The sequence below is a fragment of the Littorina saxatilis genome, linkage group LG15 (genome assembly GCF_037325665.1).
Source record: "Littorina saxatilis isolate snail1 linkage group LG15, US_GU_Lsax_2.0, whole genome shotgun sequence".
Lineage (NCBI taxonomy): Eukaryota > Metazoa > Mollusca > Gastropoda > Littorinimorpha > Littorinidae > Littorina > Littorina saxatilis.
In genome coordinates this window covers 9,921,653-9,938,822 of record NC_090259.1, presented here as the reverse complement: position 1 = coordinate 9,938,822, position 17,170 = coordinate 9,921,653, and the positions used below count along the sequence as shown (strand labels likewise).

Here is a 17,170-nt window from a genome sequence, read left to right as displayed (position 1 = left end):
TCAGCTGTTTACCTGAAGGGAAGTCTGAACGTCCTGGCGGACAGTTTGAGCAGGGGGGACAAGGTGGTTCACTCGGAGTGGACCCTCTCACACCAATCCCTGGATCGTCTCTGGTTGCAGATAGACAAGCCGGTGATCGATCTTTTCGCAACGAGGTTTTCAGCAAGGCTCCCTCTCTTTGTCTCCCCCTTCCCAGATCCTCTGGCCTGGAGGGTGAATGCCTTGGAAATCAGTTGGGCAAACCTGACAGCGTATGCGTTCCCTCCGTTTTGCCTCCTCGGAAAGGTCCTCAGAAAAGTAGACTTAGAGAAGCCAGCGCTGGTTCTGGTCGCTCCGTTTTGGCCAAGCCAGCACTGGTTTCCCGACCTACTGCGTCTAGCAGTTCGGCCTCCGATCCCTCTCGCCGTGAAAAAGGGGGACCTCGTGCAGCCTCGGTCAGGCATCCCCCACGAAAATCCGCGGCTCTTGAGCCTTCACGCCTGGATTCTATCCGAAGCGCTCTGCTTAAGGCGGGGGCCTCTGCGTCTACTGTAAAGTTCGTCCGCCACGCCCATAGAGAGTCTACATCTTCGGTATACTCTTCGCACTGGGCAGCTTGGGCTAGGTGGTGCGCGCTTAACGGGGTTAATCCCCTTGCACCAAGGTCCATGCAGGTAGCCAACCACCTTGCGTGGTTGGCAGAGCAGGGAGGTTCTCCCTCTTCCCTTAGAGTAAGGAGGTCGGCGATATCCTCAACTCTTTTACAGTTGGGGCGTAAGATCTCACTTGGCGGGGTGATCTCTAGTGTTCTGAAGGGCGCTTCCCTTACAGCCGCTCGGGTTAAATCGCACCTCCCTGCCTGGGATTTATTTTTGGTTTTACGTTTCTTAGCCTCGGGGGAGTTTGAGCCCATCCGTTCGGCTACTTTGCTTAATTTGACTCGCAAGGCCGTGTTTTTAACTTTGCTTGCTACTTCAAGGAGAGGTAGCGAAATTCATGCTTTGTCCGGTCTAGGGAAAGACATTTCCTTTGAAAAGGATGGTTCGTTGTCTCTCAAATTTATTCCCGGCTTCCTCGCTAAGAATCAGAAGCCCGGTCATGTTTCGCCTGTTTTGCATATCTTGCCGTTAAGCACGGTTTTAGCTCCTGGAGATCCAGATCTAGCTAATTGTCCCGTCCGGTCGCTCAGCCTCTACCTGTCACGAACTCGGCATATTCGCTCAGAAACCCAAAAGCTGCTCTTTATTTCCTTAAACACAGCTAGGGATAAGGATATTGCGAAGGTCACGTTGACCAAGTGGGTATCTACACTGATCAAGCAGGCTTATGCCTGGTGGGAGGCTCAGTCAGGAGAGTCTAGGGCTGTCTTGCCTCTCACCTCTGCAAGAACTCATGAGTCAAGAGCCTGGGCGGCCTCTTTGGCCGTCCTCAAGTCTGGTCGTCTGGCTGAAGTGCTAGAATCAGCATACTGGAGATCAGAGGATGTTTTTATAAACTTTTACCTCAGGGACGTCGCTTCACTGAGGCAGGATGGCAGCTCTGCGCTACCAGCGATGGTAGCCGCGGGGCAAGTCCTGCGTGGTTGAATTTTGGTAAGTACCCACCACCTATAGTAGCAATCTGCTATATGTGAGTTGGGTATAGTGTATGTAATTTAATACAAAATTTTATAAGTAAATTTTAATTTAATTAATATACTTACCCAACTCACATCGTTTAATCCCTCCCGCCTCCCCGCTGTGGTGGTATTTGGGACTAAAAAAGGGAGTGAGTTGGGCTTCGATGGAATGATACAAATGGCGGACCGGTAGTTGGTCTGGCCTTATGGGATTGGTCACTCTCTTTTTTAGAGTGGTCTCCCTTGTTACCAAGGGGACGCGTACAGCGTAACCAGCACTGAACTAGAGTTAATTGCTATATGTGAGTTGGGTAAGTATATTAATTAAATTAAAATTTACTTATAAAATTTTGTATTTAACATCTTGTATCGTAACAATTACTCCACATGCACAAATCTTGTGGTCTTCTTCTTCTGCGTTCGTGGGCTGAAACTCCCACGTACACTATGTGTATTTTTTGCACGAGTGGAATTTTACGTGTATGACCGTTTTTACCCCGCCATTTAGGCAGCCATACGCCGCTTTCGGGGGAAGCATGCTGGATATTTTCGTGTTTCTATAACCCACCGAACTCTGACATGGATTACAGGATCTTTTTCGTGCGCACTTGGTCTTGTGCTTGCGTGTACACACGGGGGGTGTTCGGACACCGAGGAGAGTCTGCACACAAAGTTGACTCTGAGAAATAAATATCTCTCGCCGAACGTGGGGACGAACTCACGCTGACAGCCGCCAACTGGATACAAATCCAGCGCGCTACCGACTGAGCTACATCCCCGCCCCCAAATCTTGTGGTAATGCTGTAACTCACCTTTGCCTTCACCAGGTGTGGAGGCGAGCAGAGTGAGCTGAACTTCTGCGAGCACAAGTCGCTCAACATGCAGACGCTGCGCATGACATGCGAGGCCAAGAACCAGCTGAGAGACATTCTGGTGAACATCGGCTTCCCCGAGGAGAGTCTGCTGCCACAGCCTTTCAACTTTACCGGGCCTGACAACAGACTGGATGTGGTACGAGTGAAAGGGGGGGGGGGGGGTGTCATGGGAAGGGGGAGGTAGCTTTTTGATCAGTGACGCCAAGCATCAGTTGCTGGACATTGCAGTAAAATTGTAAAGTCTATGTTAATATGACAGCTCACAGTTACAAATCCTTCTTACTATTTTTTTATGAAGAGATGTGTACAGTGACCGTTAGCCTAATATCATGTGTCATTTTCAGGCCATCACACTGCTGTCTCTAGGTCTGTACCCCAATGTGTGTTGCCACAAGGAGAAACGCAAAGTGCTGACTATAAAGTGTGAATGTTTCAGGCCATCACACTGCTGTGTCTGGGTCTGTACCCCAACGTGTGTTACCACAAGGAGAAACGCAAAGTGCTGACTATAAAGTGTGAATGTTTCAGGCCATCACACTGCTGTGTCTGGGTCTGTACCCCAACGTGTGTTACCACAAGGAGAAACGCAAAGTGCTGACTGTAGAGAACAAGGCCGCCCTGGTCCACAAGTCCTCCGTCAACTGCAGCAACTTTGAGATCCGCTTCCCTTCACCCTTTTTCATCTTTGGGGAAAAGGTGTGCAGACATTAACCTGTGAAAGTTATACTTTGAGGTGAAAAGGTACATAGGAACTGCATTGTGTAAAATTGCCCCATGGTGAAAGAATACTTGAAAATTACATTACATCCACCACAGGGCCTTACTGTAACTGAAGAATGAAAATTGTCCTTTGACTAATGCTTACATCCACTACAACTACAAGGCCTTACTGTAACTCAAGAATGAAAATTGTCCTTTGACTACTGCTTACATCCACCACAGGGCATTACTGTAACTGAAGAATGAAAATTGTCCTTTGACTACTGCTTACATCCACCACAAGGCCTTACTGTAACTGAAGAATGAAAATTGTCCTTTGACTACTGCTTACATCCACTACAAGGCCTTACTGTAACTGAAGAATGAAAATTGTCCTTTGACTACTGCTTACATCCACCACAAGGCATTACTGTAACTGAAGAATGAAAATGATACGCTTTTGTAACAGGCTCCTTCACTTTTTATTGATTTCAAGTCAAACAGTTTATTTACCAAATGCAAAGCACGGGATTTTGTTATGGTGTATGCATCCAAACTTCACACTCCTTCCACACGCATATTATATCATAATAAATATGTACAGATAAAGTCTTCAATTTCACTGGGCCTATTTACATGCGTACACCAACCAGACAGTTCAAAACGGACTGGTTGTTCTTTTAGCACCAATTTGACAGGAGTAATCACAGGTTACATGGATAAAGATCAAATGTGACTCTAAGAAAGTAGACCAATCTGGTGAAATGGAGGTGCAGGGGTAATATTTATGGAACGTTTAGTTAACAACAGTACCAAACATTCATAGTTCTTCAACCTAATGATGAACAGAAAAGGATAATGAGAATGAAAGCTTAGCGTAGGTGTTGTTTATTCTGTCTCACTAGATGGCAAGAGTTAAAATCAAGAGGTTCAGGGATGCGTTTTTTTTGCGCTGAAAATGTTTGTTCTTTATTTTTCAGCTTGTTGAGTTCAGATCATGTTACATGTAGTTAATTTTTCTCCCTTCCTTTCTGTGATCAGATTCGAACCCGTGCAGTGTCGGCCAAACAGATGACAATGGTGTCACCAATCCAGCTCCTGCTGTTTGCCTCACGCACTGTCACCGCACAGGCCTCTGACATGGTGCAGCTAGACGGCTGGTAAGTTGTTCTGTTTGTCTGTCTGTCTGTCTGTGTCTTCGTCTGTCTGTCTATCTGTGTGCCTCACGCACTGTCACAACACAGGCCTCTGACATGGTACAGCTGGTAAGTTGTTCTATTTGTCTGTCTGTGTGCGTGTGTGTGTGTGAGTGTCTGTCTGTCGTTTACTTGTCTGTCTGCCTGTCCGTCCTCTGCTTTGTCTATGCTGTCTGTCTGTGTGCCTGTCCGTCCTCTGCTTTGTCTATGCTGTCTGTCTGTCTGCTTTTTTGTCTGTCTGTCCTGTCTCTCTGTCTTTCATCTGTCTGCCTGTCTGTCTGTCAGCTCTTTAACTGGCGCTCTGTCTCTGTGGTGAACACTGGACAACTGCTGTGAGAGTGTATCTCTCTCTTTCTGTCTTTCTGTCTGTGTTTTTGTCGTTCTCTTACTGTTTATGAATCCCTCTGTCGCTGCAAAAGTTCCAAATATGTCTGTGTAGATGTACATTTTGCCCTGCATGGAAGAGTAGCATGTAGGAGCAAGACAGCTCAATTCTTTCACAACAAATATCCAAAAGCAAATTGACTGCCAACTTTCCAAAATTCTGAATAAAAAAACAAGCAAGGTATGTCATTGGAACATTTAACTATGACATTTGTGTGTCATAATTAACTTTCCAATAACATACCGTTCTTGTGTGTCATAATTAACATTCCAATAACATACCGTTATTGTGTCTCATAATTAACGTTCCAATAACATACCGTTCTTGTGTGTCATAATTAACGTTCCAATAACATACCGTTATTGTGTGTCATAATTAACGTTCCAATAACATACCGTTCTTGTGTGTCATAATTAACGTTCCAATAACATACCGTTCTTGTGTGTCATAATTAACGTTCCAATAACATACCGTTCTTGTTATTTGAGTCTTTCACAACAAATTGTGCTCATCCCCTGAACATCCTCTATCACCCATTTCTTCCTTCTCCAGGATCAACCTACAGATGGAGGTGGACCTAGCAGCCCGCATCATGGCGTTGAGACCGCCGCTAGAAGCCCTGATGATCCGCGCGGCCAAGGAGCCGGAGGGCATCGAAAAGCCCGGCCCCCAGGAAGAGTGTCTGATGGCCGTCCTGCGCTCTCTGTCCCGACCCAACGCCGGCAGGTTTGGACTGTCTACAGAGGGGTAAGAACACGTGATTAAAACAGTTGTAGGTGGTGTTGCCCCACAGTGGGGTAAGAACAGTTGTAGGGTTGGGGGATGTTGCCCCACAGTGGGGTAAGAACAGTTGTAGGGTTGGGTGGTGTTGCCCCACAGTGGGGTAAGAACAGTTGTAGGGTTGGGTGGTGTTGCCCCACAGTGGGGTAAGAACAGTTGTAGGGTTGGGGGGTGTTGCCCCACTGTGGGGTAAGAACAGTTGTAGGGTTGGGTGGTGTTGCCCCACAGTGGGGTAAGAACAGTTGTAGGGTTGGGTGGTGTTGCCCCACTGTGGGGTAAGAACAGTTGTAGGGTTGGGTGGTGTTGCCCCACAGTGGGGTAAGAACAGTTGTAGGGTTGGGGGGTGTTGCCCCACAGTGGGGTAAGAACAGTTGTAGGGTTGGGGGGGTGTTGCCCCACAGTGGGGTAAGAACAGTTGTAGGGTTGGGTGGTGTTGCCCCACAGTGGGGTAAGAACAGTTGTAGGGTTGGGTGGTGTTGCCCCACAGTGGGGTAAGAACAGTTGTAGGGTTGGGGGTGTTGCCCCACAGTGGGGTAAGAACAGTTGTAGGGTTGGGTGGTGTTGCCCCACTGTGGGGTAAGAACAGTTGTAGGGTTGGGGGTGTTGCCCCACAGTGGGGTAAGAACAGTTGTAGGGTTGGGTGGTGTTGCCCCACAGTGGGGTAAGAACAGTTGTAGGGTTAGGTGGTGTTGCCCCACAGTGGGGTAAGAACAGTTGTAGGGTTGGGTGGTGTTGCCCCACAGTGGGGTAAGAACAGTTGTAGGGTTGGGTGGTGTTGCCCCACAGTGGGGTAAGAACAGTTGTAGGGTTAGGTGGTGTTGCCCCACAGTGGGGTAAGAACAGTTGTAGGGTTGGGTGGTGTTGCCCCACAGTGGGGTAAGAACAGTTGTAGGGTTGGGGGTGTTGCCCCACAGTGGGGTAAGAACAGTTGTAGGGTTGGGTGGTGTTGCCCCACTGTGGGGTAAGAACAGTTGTAGGGTTGGGGGTGTTGCCCCACAGTGGGGTAAGAACAGTTGTAGGGTTGGGTGGTGTTGCCCCACAGTGGGGTAAGAACAGTTGTAGGGTTAGGTGGTGTTGCCCCACAGTGGGGTAAGAACAGTTGTAGGGTTGGGTGGTGTTGCCCCACAGTGGGGTAAGAACAGTTGTAGGGTTGGGTGGTGTTGCCCCACAGTGGGGTAAGAACAGTTGTAGGGTTAGGTGGTGTTGCCCCACAGTGGGGTAAGAACAGTTGTAGGGTTGGGTGGTGTTGCCCCACAGTGGGGTAAGAACAGTTGTAGGGTTAGGTGGTGTTGCCCCACAGTGGGGTAAGAACAGTTGTAGGGTTGGGTGGTGTTGCCCCACAGTGGGGTAAGAGCAGTTGTAGGGTTGGGGGGTGTTGCCCCACAGTGGGGTAAGAACAGTTGTAGGGTTGACTGGTGTGTAAAAACAAACGCTGGAGAAACTTGTAGGGTTGATGGGTAAGAACACACACTAAAAACTGTTGTAAGGTTGATGGGTGTGTTAGCCTGTGGAGGGGTAAGAGGTCACAAGGAAAACAGTTGTAGGGTTTTGGGGTAATGGGTAAGAACACATTTATTTATTTATTGAGTCACTTGAGAAAAAGTGACTCTATGTAATCGGTCAGTGTTAGTCTGTCCGGCCGGCCGTCCGTAGACACCACCTTAACGTTGGACTTTTCTCGGAAACTATCAAAGCGATCGGGCTCATATTTTGTTTAGTCGTGACCTCCAATGACCTCTACACTTTAACGATGGTTTCGTTGACCTTTGACCTTTTTCAAGGTCACAGGTCAGCGTCAAAGGAAAAATTAGACATTTTATATCTTTGACAAAGTTCATCGGATGTGATTGAAACTTTGTAGGATTATTCTTTACATCAAAGTATTTACATCTGTAGCCTTTTACGAACGTTATCAGAAAAACAAGGGAGATAACTAGCCTTTTCTGTTCGGCAACACACAACTTAACGTTGGGCTTTTCTCGGAAACTATAAAAGTGACCGGGCTCAAATTTTATGTGAACGTGACTCATTGTGTTGTGAATAGCAATTTCTTCCTGTCCATCTGATGCCTCATATAATATTCAGAACTGCGAAAGTGACTCGATCGAGCGTTTGCTCTTCTTGTTTATTTATTAAGGAGATTTCTATAGCGAATAACTAAAAGCACTATACACATGATAAAAACCACTGTAGGCTGGATAGATGTTTCCTCACGGAGTGGTAAGAACATGCGATAAAAACTGTTGACGAGTTGGTGGGTGTGTTAGCTCATTGAGGGCTAAGATTTACACAGGATGAAAAGAGTCGTAGTGTTGATGGTTTGTGTAAGCCTATGGAGGGGTGAGAACCCATTGGTCACAACTGTTTGGCTGATGGTAGCGTTAGCCCGTGGAGAACATGTTGAAAACAATTGTAGGGTGGATGATCACTTTAGCTCATGAAGGGGTAAAAACACTGACTGAATGTAAAATGTGGAGCGGAAGGTTTCATGGTAACAGCTCATTTTCATAATTTCTGTGTCTTGTATCCAGGTCAGGCTCCAACTACCGACCACCTTCCAAGTTCCCGCGCATGGACAATGACCGTCGCGGCGGTGGTTTCGGTCGAGGGGGTTACGGGGGTCCTAGCCGAGGCGGATATCGTGACGGCAACTTCGGTAGCAGCGGGAGAGGATATGGTGGTGGTGGTGGCGGTGGTTACCGCGGTCGCAGCTTCGGTGGCAGTGGTGGCAGTTTCCGTGGACGTGGTGGCTACTAGAAAACTGGACATTTCTGAAAGTTTTCGTGTTGTGTTGTGTGAAGCAGAGCTGTGCACATCTACGGTTTCTCCGTAATTTCTTCGATTTTCATATGCAGAATACCGTGCTAAGGGTTGTTAATTAAAATTCTGAAATTCCGATGTTTTACTCAAAACAAAACAAAGGTACTTTTTTTCTGTTTTAAGATGTTTTGACCAATTAGTTGGCCGTTGCGCTGAAAAGACGTTTTCAGCCCGACTTACCGGAAGCGCGCGTGTTCTCAGCGTTGAGTCTTTGTTCTTAGACTTAGTTCGTCCAGCGTCTGCGTGGCAACTTGTGATTGAAGTGAAACATGGAAAAGAAAAAAAGAGTGCGAGATTCAGATAGTGAAGAGAAGACACCAGCTAGCCCCTGGAGCAATTTTTTGATTAGTGCTTTTGTGAACAAGAAACAGTTAACAATTGGCTCTATCCCATCTCCCCCCCCCCCACCCCCCCCCCCCCCCCCCTTTCCCCGTCGCGATATAACCTTCGTGGTTGAAAACGACGTTAAACACCAAATAAAGAAAGAAAGACACCAGCTCTGTCACCAAAGAAGAAGAAAACGGCACAACAGTGCTTTGTGAGCAGAATTATATCTTGGAACTGTCGTTACAGCTTACTACTGAAACATTTTAAAAACTGAAATTTGGTTTGTTTACTACTGATGAGCGTTTTGAGTGTGCACAGGTCTGGTGAAGGTAACTGTGGACTTCGATAGGAAAAAAAGCAAGATTTGTTTTAGATATTTTTTTTTAGCAGTGTTGATGGGTGTTTAAAGTTTGTAAGATGATTCTTTGAGCTGCAACATTGGTTTGAATTGATTTTGTTTTCTTGAGCCTGAATTGATGCAGTGTAACTCACTGTATTTTGATGTGTCCACACCAAGCTTCAAAGCTCCAATATTTTGTTACACACTGTTTGTTCATTTCATTTAGATTTGTTGGCAGTGTTCATTGGTGTGTGTGTTTTTTAATGCTTTTCATATGTTTTATTATTGGCATGGTTTTTCTTGACAGTTTGTTTTTGTATTTTATTATGCACGTGGCTTTGCATAATTGTTGAGGAATCCCTGTTAAATGTTAGTTGTGTTAGTTAAGCCGAATGAAATCGGCTTTCATAATCATTTCAGGGAGGGAGGGGGGGGGGGGGGGGGGGCTGGAGGGTGGCAGACACATGTAATGGTTTTTAACATGTTCTATAGACAGTGTATAAAAATTGGACCAAGATTTCTGAATGTGTATCATTGAACTTTTAATAAAATTTAGTGGGAATTTTTTTAATTTGATTTTTAGATGGAATGATAGATTTCTGATTAATATTGTGTTATGTTCTCTGTCGGCGTGAAAGTTGATTTTGTTTTGAAGTTTTGCAATGCAATGAAGTTTTGATTATGACATTGGGTGCATTTTTGATTATTGTTATGATACAGTTTATTATTTGATTGGTATGAATGCAGTTGCATGAGTTTTTTAGATAATTTTTGAGTCACTTGAGAAAAAGTGACTCTATGTAATCGGTCAGTGTTAGTCTGTCCGGCCGGCCGTCCGGCCGGCCGTCCGTAGACACCACCTTAACGTTGGACTTTTCTCGGAAACTATCAAAGCGATCGGGCTCATATTTTGTTTAGTCGTGACCTCCAATGACCTCTACACTTTAACGATGGTTTCGTTGACCTTTGACCTTTTTCAAGGTCACAGGTCAGCGTCAAAGGAAAAATTAGACATTTTATATCTTTGACAAAGTTCATCGGATGTGATTGAAACTTTGTAGGATTATTCTTTACATCAAAGTATTTACATCTGTAGCCTTTTACGAACGTTATCAGAAAAACAAGGGAGATAACTAGCCTTTTCTGTTCGGCAACACACAACTTAACGTTGGGCTTTTCTCGGAAACTATAAAAGTGACCGGGCTCAAATTTTATGTGAACGTGACTCATTGTGTTGTGAATAGCAATTTCTTCCTGTCCATCTGATGCCTCATATAATATTCAGAACTGCGAAAGTGACTCGATCGAGCGTTTGCTCTTCTTGTTTTTATATAAATCAAATGTTTCGCTGAAAACTTACCAACTTGTAGAAACTTAAAATTGGAGTTGAGAATTGCCAGTTTTGCCAGTCTGAAAGTGAAGTCTTATCTTAATGAAATGCAAATGTGTGGAGTTCAAAATGTTTTTGAGAATTGTTGAGATTTTAGAATGTGACCACAGAAAAAGGACTTTGGACTTTTTTTTTTTTATGTTATATCATTATTGTTTTGTTGGCAGTTGTGAGTCATGATTGATAGTCTCAGAAAAGCATAAATAAAATGTTCAAATGTTTATTGTTGGTTATCTTGAGTTATTGTAGTTGTACATTCATAGCCAGTAAAACATGAACATTTGTTATTCACACACGTGCACTCACACACACACATGCATGCACACACACACACTTTACACGTGGCATTCATAGCCAGTAAAACAGGAACCGATTTGTTATTTGCACATGTGCACTCAAACACATGCATGCACGCACACATACACACACACACACACACACACACACACACACACACATGTATGCATGCATGCAGACGCATACAAACCCACACACACTTTACACAGAACATGGCATTTGTAGCCAGTAAAACGGCAACATATTTGTTATTCGCATACGTACATTCAAACACACACATGCATGCAAGCACACGCACACATCAGAACATTCTTTGAATTGTCCAAAACTTTGTCATCAGCAAAATTACTCAACTTTTTACTTGGAGGGGGAAAGGATGACGCCAAAGATTGCTAAAAACTGCAGATACAGTGGAACCCCCCTGTTAATCAATCAATATGAGGCTTATATCGCGCGTATTCCGTGGGTACAGTTCTAAGCGCAGGGATTTTTTTATTTTTTTTTATTTTTATTTTATGCAATTTATATCGCGCACATATTCAAGGCGCAGGGATTTATTTATGCCGTGTGAGATGGAATTTTTTTTACACAATACATCACGCATTCACATCGGCCAGCAGATCGCAGCCATTTCGGCGCATATCCTACTTTTCACGGCCTATTATTCCAAGTCACACGGGTATTTTGGTGGACATTTTTATCTATGCCCATACAATTTTGCCAGGAAAGACCCTTTTGTCAATCGTGGGATCTTTAACGTGCACACCCCAATGTAGTGTACACGAAGGGACCTCAGTTTTTCGTCTCATCCGAAAGACTAGCACTAGAACCCACCACCTAGGTTAGGAAAGGGGGGAGAAAATTGCTAACGCCCTGACCCAGGGTCGAACTTGCAACCTCTCGCTTCCGAGCGCAAGTGCGTTACCACTCGGCCACCCAAAAATCTGAGAAATCAGGTCTTAAAAAGGAGGGAGTCTTAAATTGGGGGGTCTTAAAAGCGGGATAAATTGACAGAGGTTATGAACATAAAATCTGAAAGAACAGGGTCTTAAAAGGGGGGTTCCACTGTCCACTCCTGGACTTTCAGGTAAACATGGCAATGCTGGCAATATCAGGTAAACATGGCAATATCAGGTAAACATGGCAATGCTGGCAATATCAGGTAAACATGGCAATATCAGGTAAACATGGCAATATTAGGTAAACATGGCAATATCAGGTAAACATGGCAATATTAAGTAAACATGGCAATATCAGGTAAACATGGCAATATCAGGTAAACATGGCAATGCTGGTTATATCAGGTAAACATGGCAATATCAGGTAAACATGGCAATATCAGGTAAACATGGCAATGCTGGCAATATCAGGTAAACATGGCAATATCAGGTAAAAATGGCAATATTAGGTAAACATGGCAATATCAGGTAAACATGGCAATATCAGGTAAACATGGCAATATCAGGTAAACATGGCAATGCTGGCAATATCAGGTAAACATGGCAATGCTGGCAATATCAGGTAAACATGGCAATATCAGGTAAACATGGCAATGCTGGCAATATCAGGTAAACATGGCAATATCAGGTAAACATGGCAATGCTGGCAATATCAGGTAAACATGGCAATATCAGGTAAACATGGCAATGCTGGCAATATCAGGTAAACATGGCAATATCAGGTAAACATGGCAATGCTGGCAATATCAGGTAAACATGGCAATGCTGGCAATATCAGGTAAACATGGCAATATCAAGTAAACATGGCAATGCTGGCAATATCCCTGGCCCTGCGTTAGGAGGTCGTAGGGTCACGTCTTGTCCCCCGGAAAATAAGTCGTAGTTCATCCTCTAAGATCCTATCTGACGTTTCTGATGGTGTGGACTTGGCTGTACTTAAGTTAATACAGCAAAAACCTCTGCTGTCCCTTTAGTGGTACTTGAATCTGATTATGACTGGACTTAGGTCCATGTTGACGCTTGCTTGCGTGTGTTTGTGTGTGTGTCTGTGTGTCTGTGTGTGTGTGTGTATGTGTGTGTGTGTGTGTGTGTGTGTGTGTGTGTGTGTGTGTGTGTGTGTGTGTGTGTGTGTGTGTGTGTGTTTGTGTGTGTGTAGAGCAATTCTCACAAAACTACCAGACATATGCTTATAAAACATGTACATTCTTCAAGACAATATCTGCACAATATTTGTTTTGAATTTTTTTTTATATTTTTTTTAGATGTCTTTGATGACGTAAGTTGAGGCTGCACTGTGGTGACCACATTTTTCTATTGAATTATTTGAATTCCTTTTACGAACAAACTTTGACCCGGTTCTTGACTCTGGGATTGAATTTCAGCTTGGAAGCTTTAACAATTAATTATCTAACTTGTTAATTAAGATTCTGATTGATTGAAAAGGAAATTGCAAAAACAAATTCAATCATAGTTTCATTTGATTCTTTATTATTTAATGAACTCAAAACTATATAACTATAGTGTGTTTTAATGGAAAGTATTCTAATAAATACAGGAAATCCGTTTTATGCAAATTAAGTTCAGTTGGCTTCAGTCACCAAGGCCACTTAGTCAGCGCTGTCTTGGTGGAAAGGTTTCGGCCAGCCCAGGATTTACTAGTCTCAGTTAACCTGTAAGAAAATATGTTTTGGTATCAACTGGGGTGAGATGGGGTTTTTGTTTTTTTACTGAATTCAATCTTTAACAGTATCAATTTGGATTCTCCCTTGAGAACTTGAAAGACCAAATTTTAAAAATTATAGGGAAAATTAATCGTCTCAAGAGCCTTTGCGGATTATCCTGTGTGTGTTGCTTCACACCAGTGGCTAGATAAATCTTTGTCAGATCTGACACCACTAGTATCTTCTGGTCAGTAGAATTAAGTGGGTTTACTTTTGATTGCTATATTCATCTTTTCTCTGAAGGTTTTATCTTTGCTTTTTGTTTGTTCATTCTCTTGCTTTTGCTCATAGTGTTTTTACTAAGTCCACAGACGCACACAAGACGCAAGCACGCACACACACACACACAAACACACAAACACACACACACACACACACACACACACACACACACAAACACACACACACACAAACACACACACACACATACACACACACTAACACACACACTAACACACTCACACACACATACACACACATACACACACACACACACACAAACACACACACACACAAACACACACACACACACAAACACACACACACACACACACAAACACACACACACTCACACACACACGCACACACCACACCACAACACACCACATGCACTTGCATGCCTGTAAAGAAAATTCACAAAGAAATGTAGAAAAATCAATAACTAATGCACTGCCTTTGATGCTGAAAACTGTACGTATTGCGTAGAAGTTGTGCGTGCAGTCACAAGCTTTTTCTTTCGTCCTTTCATTCTTTTCTTCCCAAATTTCATTTTTAGAATTTCTCCTTCCTTTTCTTTCTTTCTCTCGTGAATTTTATTTAGCTTTTAACACACACAAATCAATATTTCTGTTTTCTGTGTTCAGTCATGCATGCTTAATTTGTTTGTGAACCCTCTTCTGGTGTGAACAGATTATTCCCCTCTCTTGCTCGAATTTCACTAAACTGACACTAACAGGAAAGTTAGCACCAGTCAACAGATCAAACCAGAATAGAAAGGAAATATAAATAATCCCATCCCATGGCACACACAACCTCTGAAAAAGGAAAACATCTCTTTGGGTGATATGTGCACTCAGAGACACAGGCAACACTTTTATCCTTTTTATATTTAGTCAAGTTTTGACTTTAAAAATCTGAAAATTGTAAAAAAAATTAAAAATTTATAAAACGATCCAAATTTACGTTTATCTTATTCTCCATCATTTGCTGATTCCAAAAACATATCAATATGTTATATTTGGATTAAAAACAAGCTCTGAAAATTAAATATATAAAAATTATTATCAAATTTTTTTTTCCGAAATCAATTTAAAAACACTTTCATCGTATTCCTTGTCGGTTCCTGATTCCAAAAATATATAGATATGATATGTTTGGATTAAAAACACGCTCAGAAAGTTAAAACGAAGAGAGGTACAGAAAAGCGTGCTATCCTTCTTAGCGCAACGAATACCCCGCTCTTCTTGTCAATTCCACGGGCACTGCCTTTGCCACGGGCGGTGGAGTGACGATGCTACGAGTATACGGTCTTGCTGCGTTCAGTTTCATTCTGTGAGTTCGACAGCTACTTGACTAAATGTTGTATTTTCGCCTTACGCGACTTGTTGTATTTGTTTTTCTCAATAAGCTTACATGCCCCCGTTGTTGTTGTTTCTGTCTTCATTTTAACATTTTCATCTTGCTGTGTTTTTTGCTGATCAGTTTAAAGATGCAGTATCAAAATGCCATTTTGGAAAAAAATTCTGGCCACCCAAGTCCATGGGACATTCACTGTAATTTATACACACCTGCAATGATATATAATATTCAAAAATGCTCCGTAACGATACCAATAATTCAATCAGCATAATTAATTCAATTCAGTTAATTAGTTCAATTAATTCAACTCATTAGGGGGACTGTTTCCTCATGTATAATTTTCTACATCAGGGTCCCGCTTCTTTTCATAGACTTAGTTTTGTTAGGGTTGACAGTTAAGGATGGCAGACGAAACCCGTGCGAATGTACTCCAATATCCAAACTAGCTCATGCGTACAAATGTCACTTGTGTTAGAGACGGAAAAGTAGGACAAAGCCCAACGATGACAGACTGGGTGGAGAATTTAGAGTCTGCAAAGGTGGTCCAAACACACCGTTTGATGTTCAATAATTGAATAATGTTCAAAAACAGTATTTATGATGCGTGGTGGCAAACCCCAAAGCCGCGAACTATACAGCCCTGGCAATTTGAGACCTTTTTCTTTGTTTTTTATTGTTGATCGACAATTATTCCTTTAAAGCCCTATCCCCTTTTATATCATGTAACTTTACATCTGAGCAATAAGACTAACTTGGCGACAAAGATCTTTATGAAAATTGCAGGAATTCGTTGGTAGACTCCATTATCCATTTCATTGCATCATTTTCCACGGAGGTCAGAAGGATTCTTCTTTAGATCTATGTATAATCAATCACAACGAACTATAACTGTCACTTGAGATAATCAGGGGGCATAACCTTTTGGGTTTCACTGTCTAAGGGGGATCACCGTGTTGCAGTCAGTATGATTTATTGCCCTTGGTTCGGATTTATTGGCAACGGGTCATAATGTTCTTGGGTTGGCGCGTTAGGACATTTTGTTTGTCATTATACCCCGTGTTTATGCAAGTAAAAATGTGCCATATTTGTTGTTAACACTTTTCTTCTGAGTTTGAACTTTTTGTCTTCTTCTTTGCATTGCGTCGTGTCCTAGAAATGTGAAAATGCAAATAAATTGTCCTTATTTTGATATCAATCTTGCACCCGAGTTTCTTGTGGATTCGGCTTAACCCTGGCTTTGCATGTCAAATGTCCAGTTGCAATTTTGAATACAAAAATGTTGTTGTGGGCTTGTTGTTGTGTGTGTGTGCGTGTGTGTGTGTGTGTGTGTGTGTGTGTGTGTGTGTGTGTGTGTGTGGTGTGTGTTTTGTTTGTAGGCTATTACAGGGCAATCAACCTAAACACTCTTTAGTCAGACACTTCACACTTAAAAACAAAACAGAAGAAAGGTCTTAATTGTCATTGTAGCGGTTCTATGGTAAATTTTTGACAGTCACTTCCTATCTGGCCTCAAGATTGTGACAGGTAAGGGTAATTTACACTTTCAGAAATATGAAGTCCCCTGCTAAGGCCGACGATTGAAGGTAACTTACACTGTCAGAAATATGAACTCCCCTGCTAAGGCCGACGATTGAAGGTAACTTACACTGTCAGAAATATGAACTCCCCTGCTAAGGCCGACGATTGAAGGTAACTTACACTGTCAGAAATATGAACTCCCCTGCTAAGGCCGACGATTGAAGGTAACTTACACTGTCAGAAATATGAACTCCCCTGCCAAGGCCGACGATTGAAGGTAACTTACACTGTCAGAAATATGAACTCCCCTGCTAAGGCCGACGATTGAAGGTAACTTACACTGTCAGAAATATGAACTCCCCTGCTAAGGCCGACGATTGAAGGTAACTTAGGCTACAACCATACACGACCCGTACTTAAAATCTCTGCAGGATACATACTTGGCATTGAGACCTTGTCGGGACAGCTGGTGACCTTGATCGAATGTTCAAAGACGTCAAAGACTTCCCTGCTGGGTCGATGTCTTTGTTTTGAAAAATAATGAAGTGCACATTGAAAAAAACAGGAAATATTGTTGTTATTTTGCTCCTCGTCTGTTGTTCAGGAATGCGTCATTTTTCTGATATTTGATATCCGTGAGAGAAAAAATGTCTGTCATTATAGTCTTGCGCACAGAAGAAAACGGGAC

General features: G+C 43.1%; 1 protein-coding gene across 2 annotated transcripts in view; it reads left to right on the top strand.

Annotated features, from left to right (window-relative positions):
• Window positions 1-9,444, top strand: part of LOC138948487 (ATP-dependent RNA helicase A-like) — a 72,435-nt gene extending 62,991 nt beyond the window's left edge. For both annotated transcript variants that reach the window (XM_070320043.1, XM_070320044.1), the window contains 5 exons: window positions 2,425-2,608; window positions 3,001-3,168; window positions 4,213-4,331; window positions 5,305-5,499; window positions 8,064-9,444. In XM_070320043.1, the coding sequence (XP_070176144.1) occupies window positions 2,425-2,608; window positions 3,001-3,168; window positions 4,213-4,331; window positions 5,305-5,499; window positions 8,064-8,289 (892 nt within the window). In that variant the 3' untranslated portion in view covers window positions 8,290-9,444. The remainder of the gene's footprint in view (window positions 1-2,424; window positions 2,609-3,000; window positions 3,169-4,212; window positions 4,332-5,304; window positions 5,500-8,063) is intronic.
• The last annotated feature ends 7,726 nt before the right edge of the window (window positions 9,445-17,170 follow it).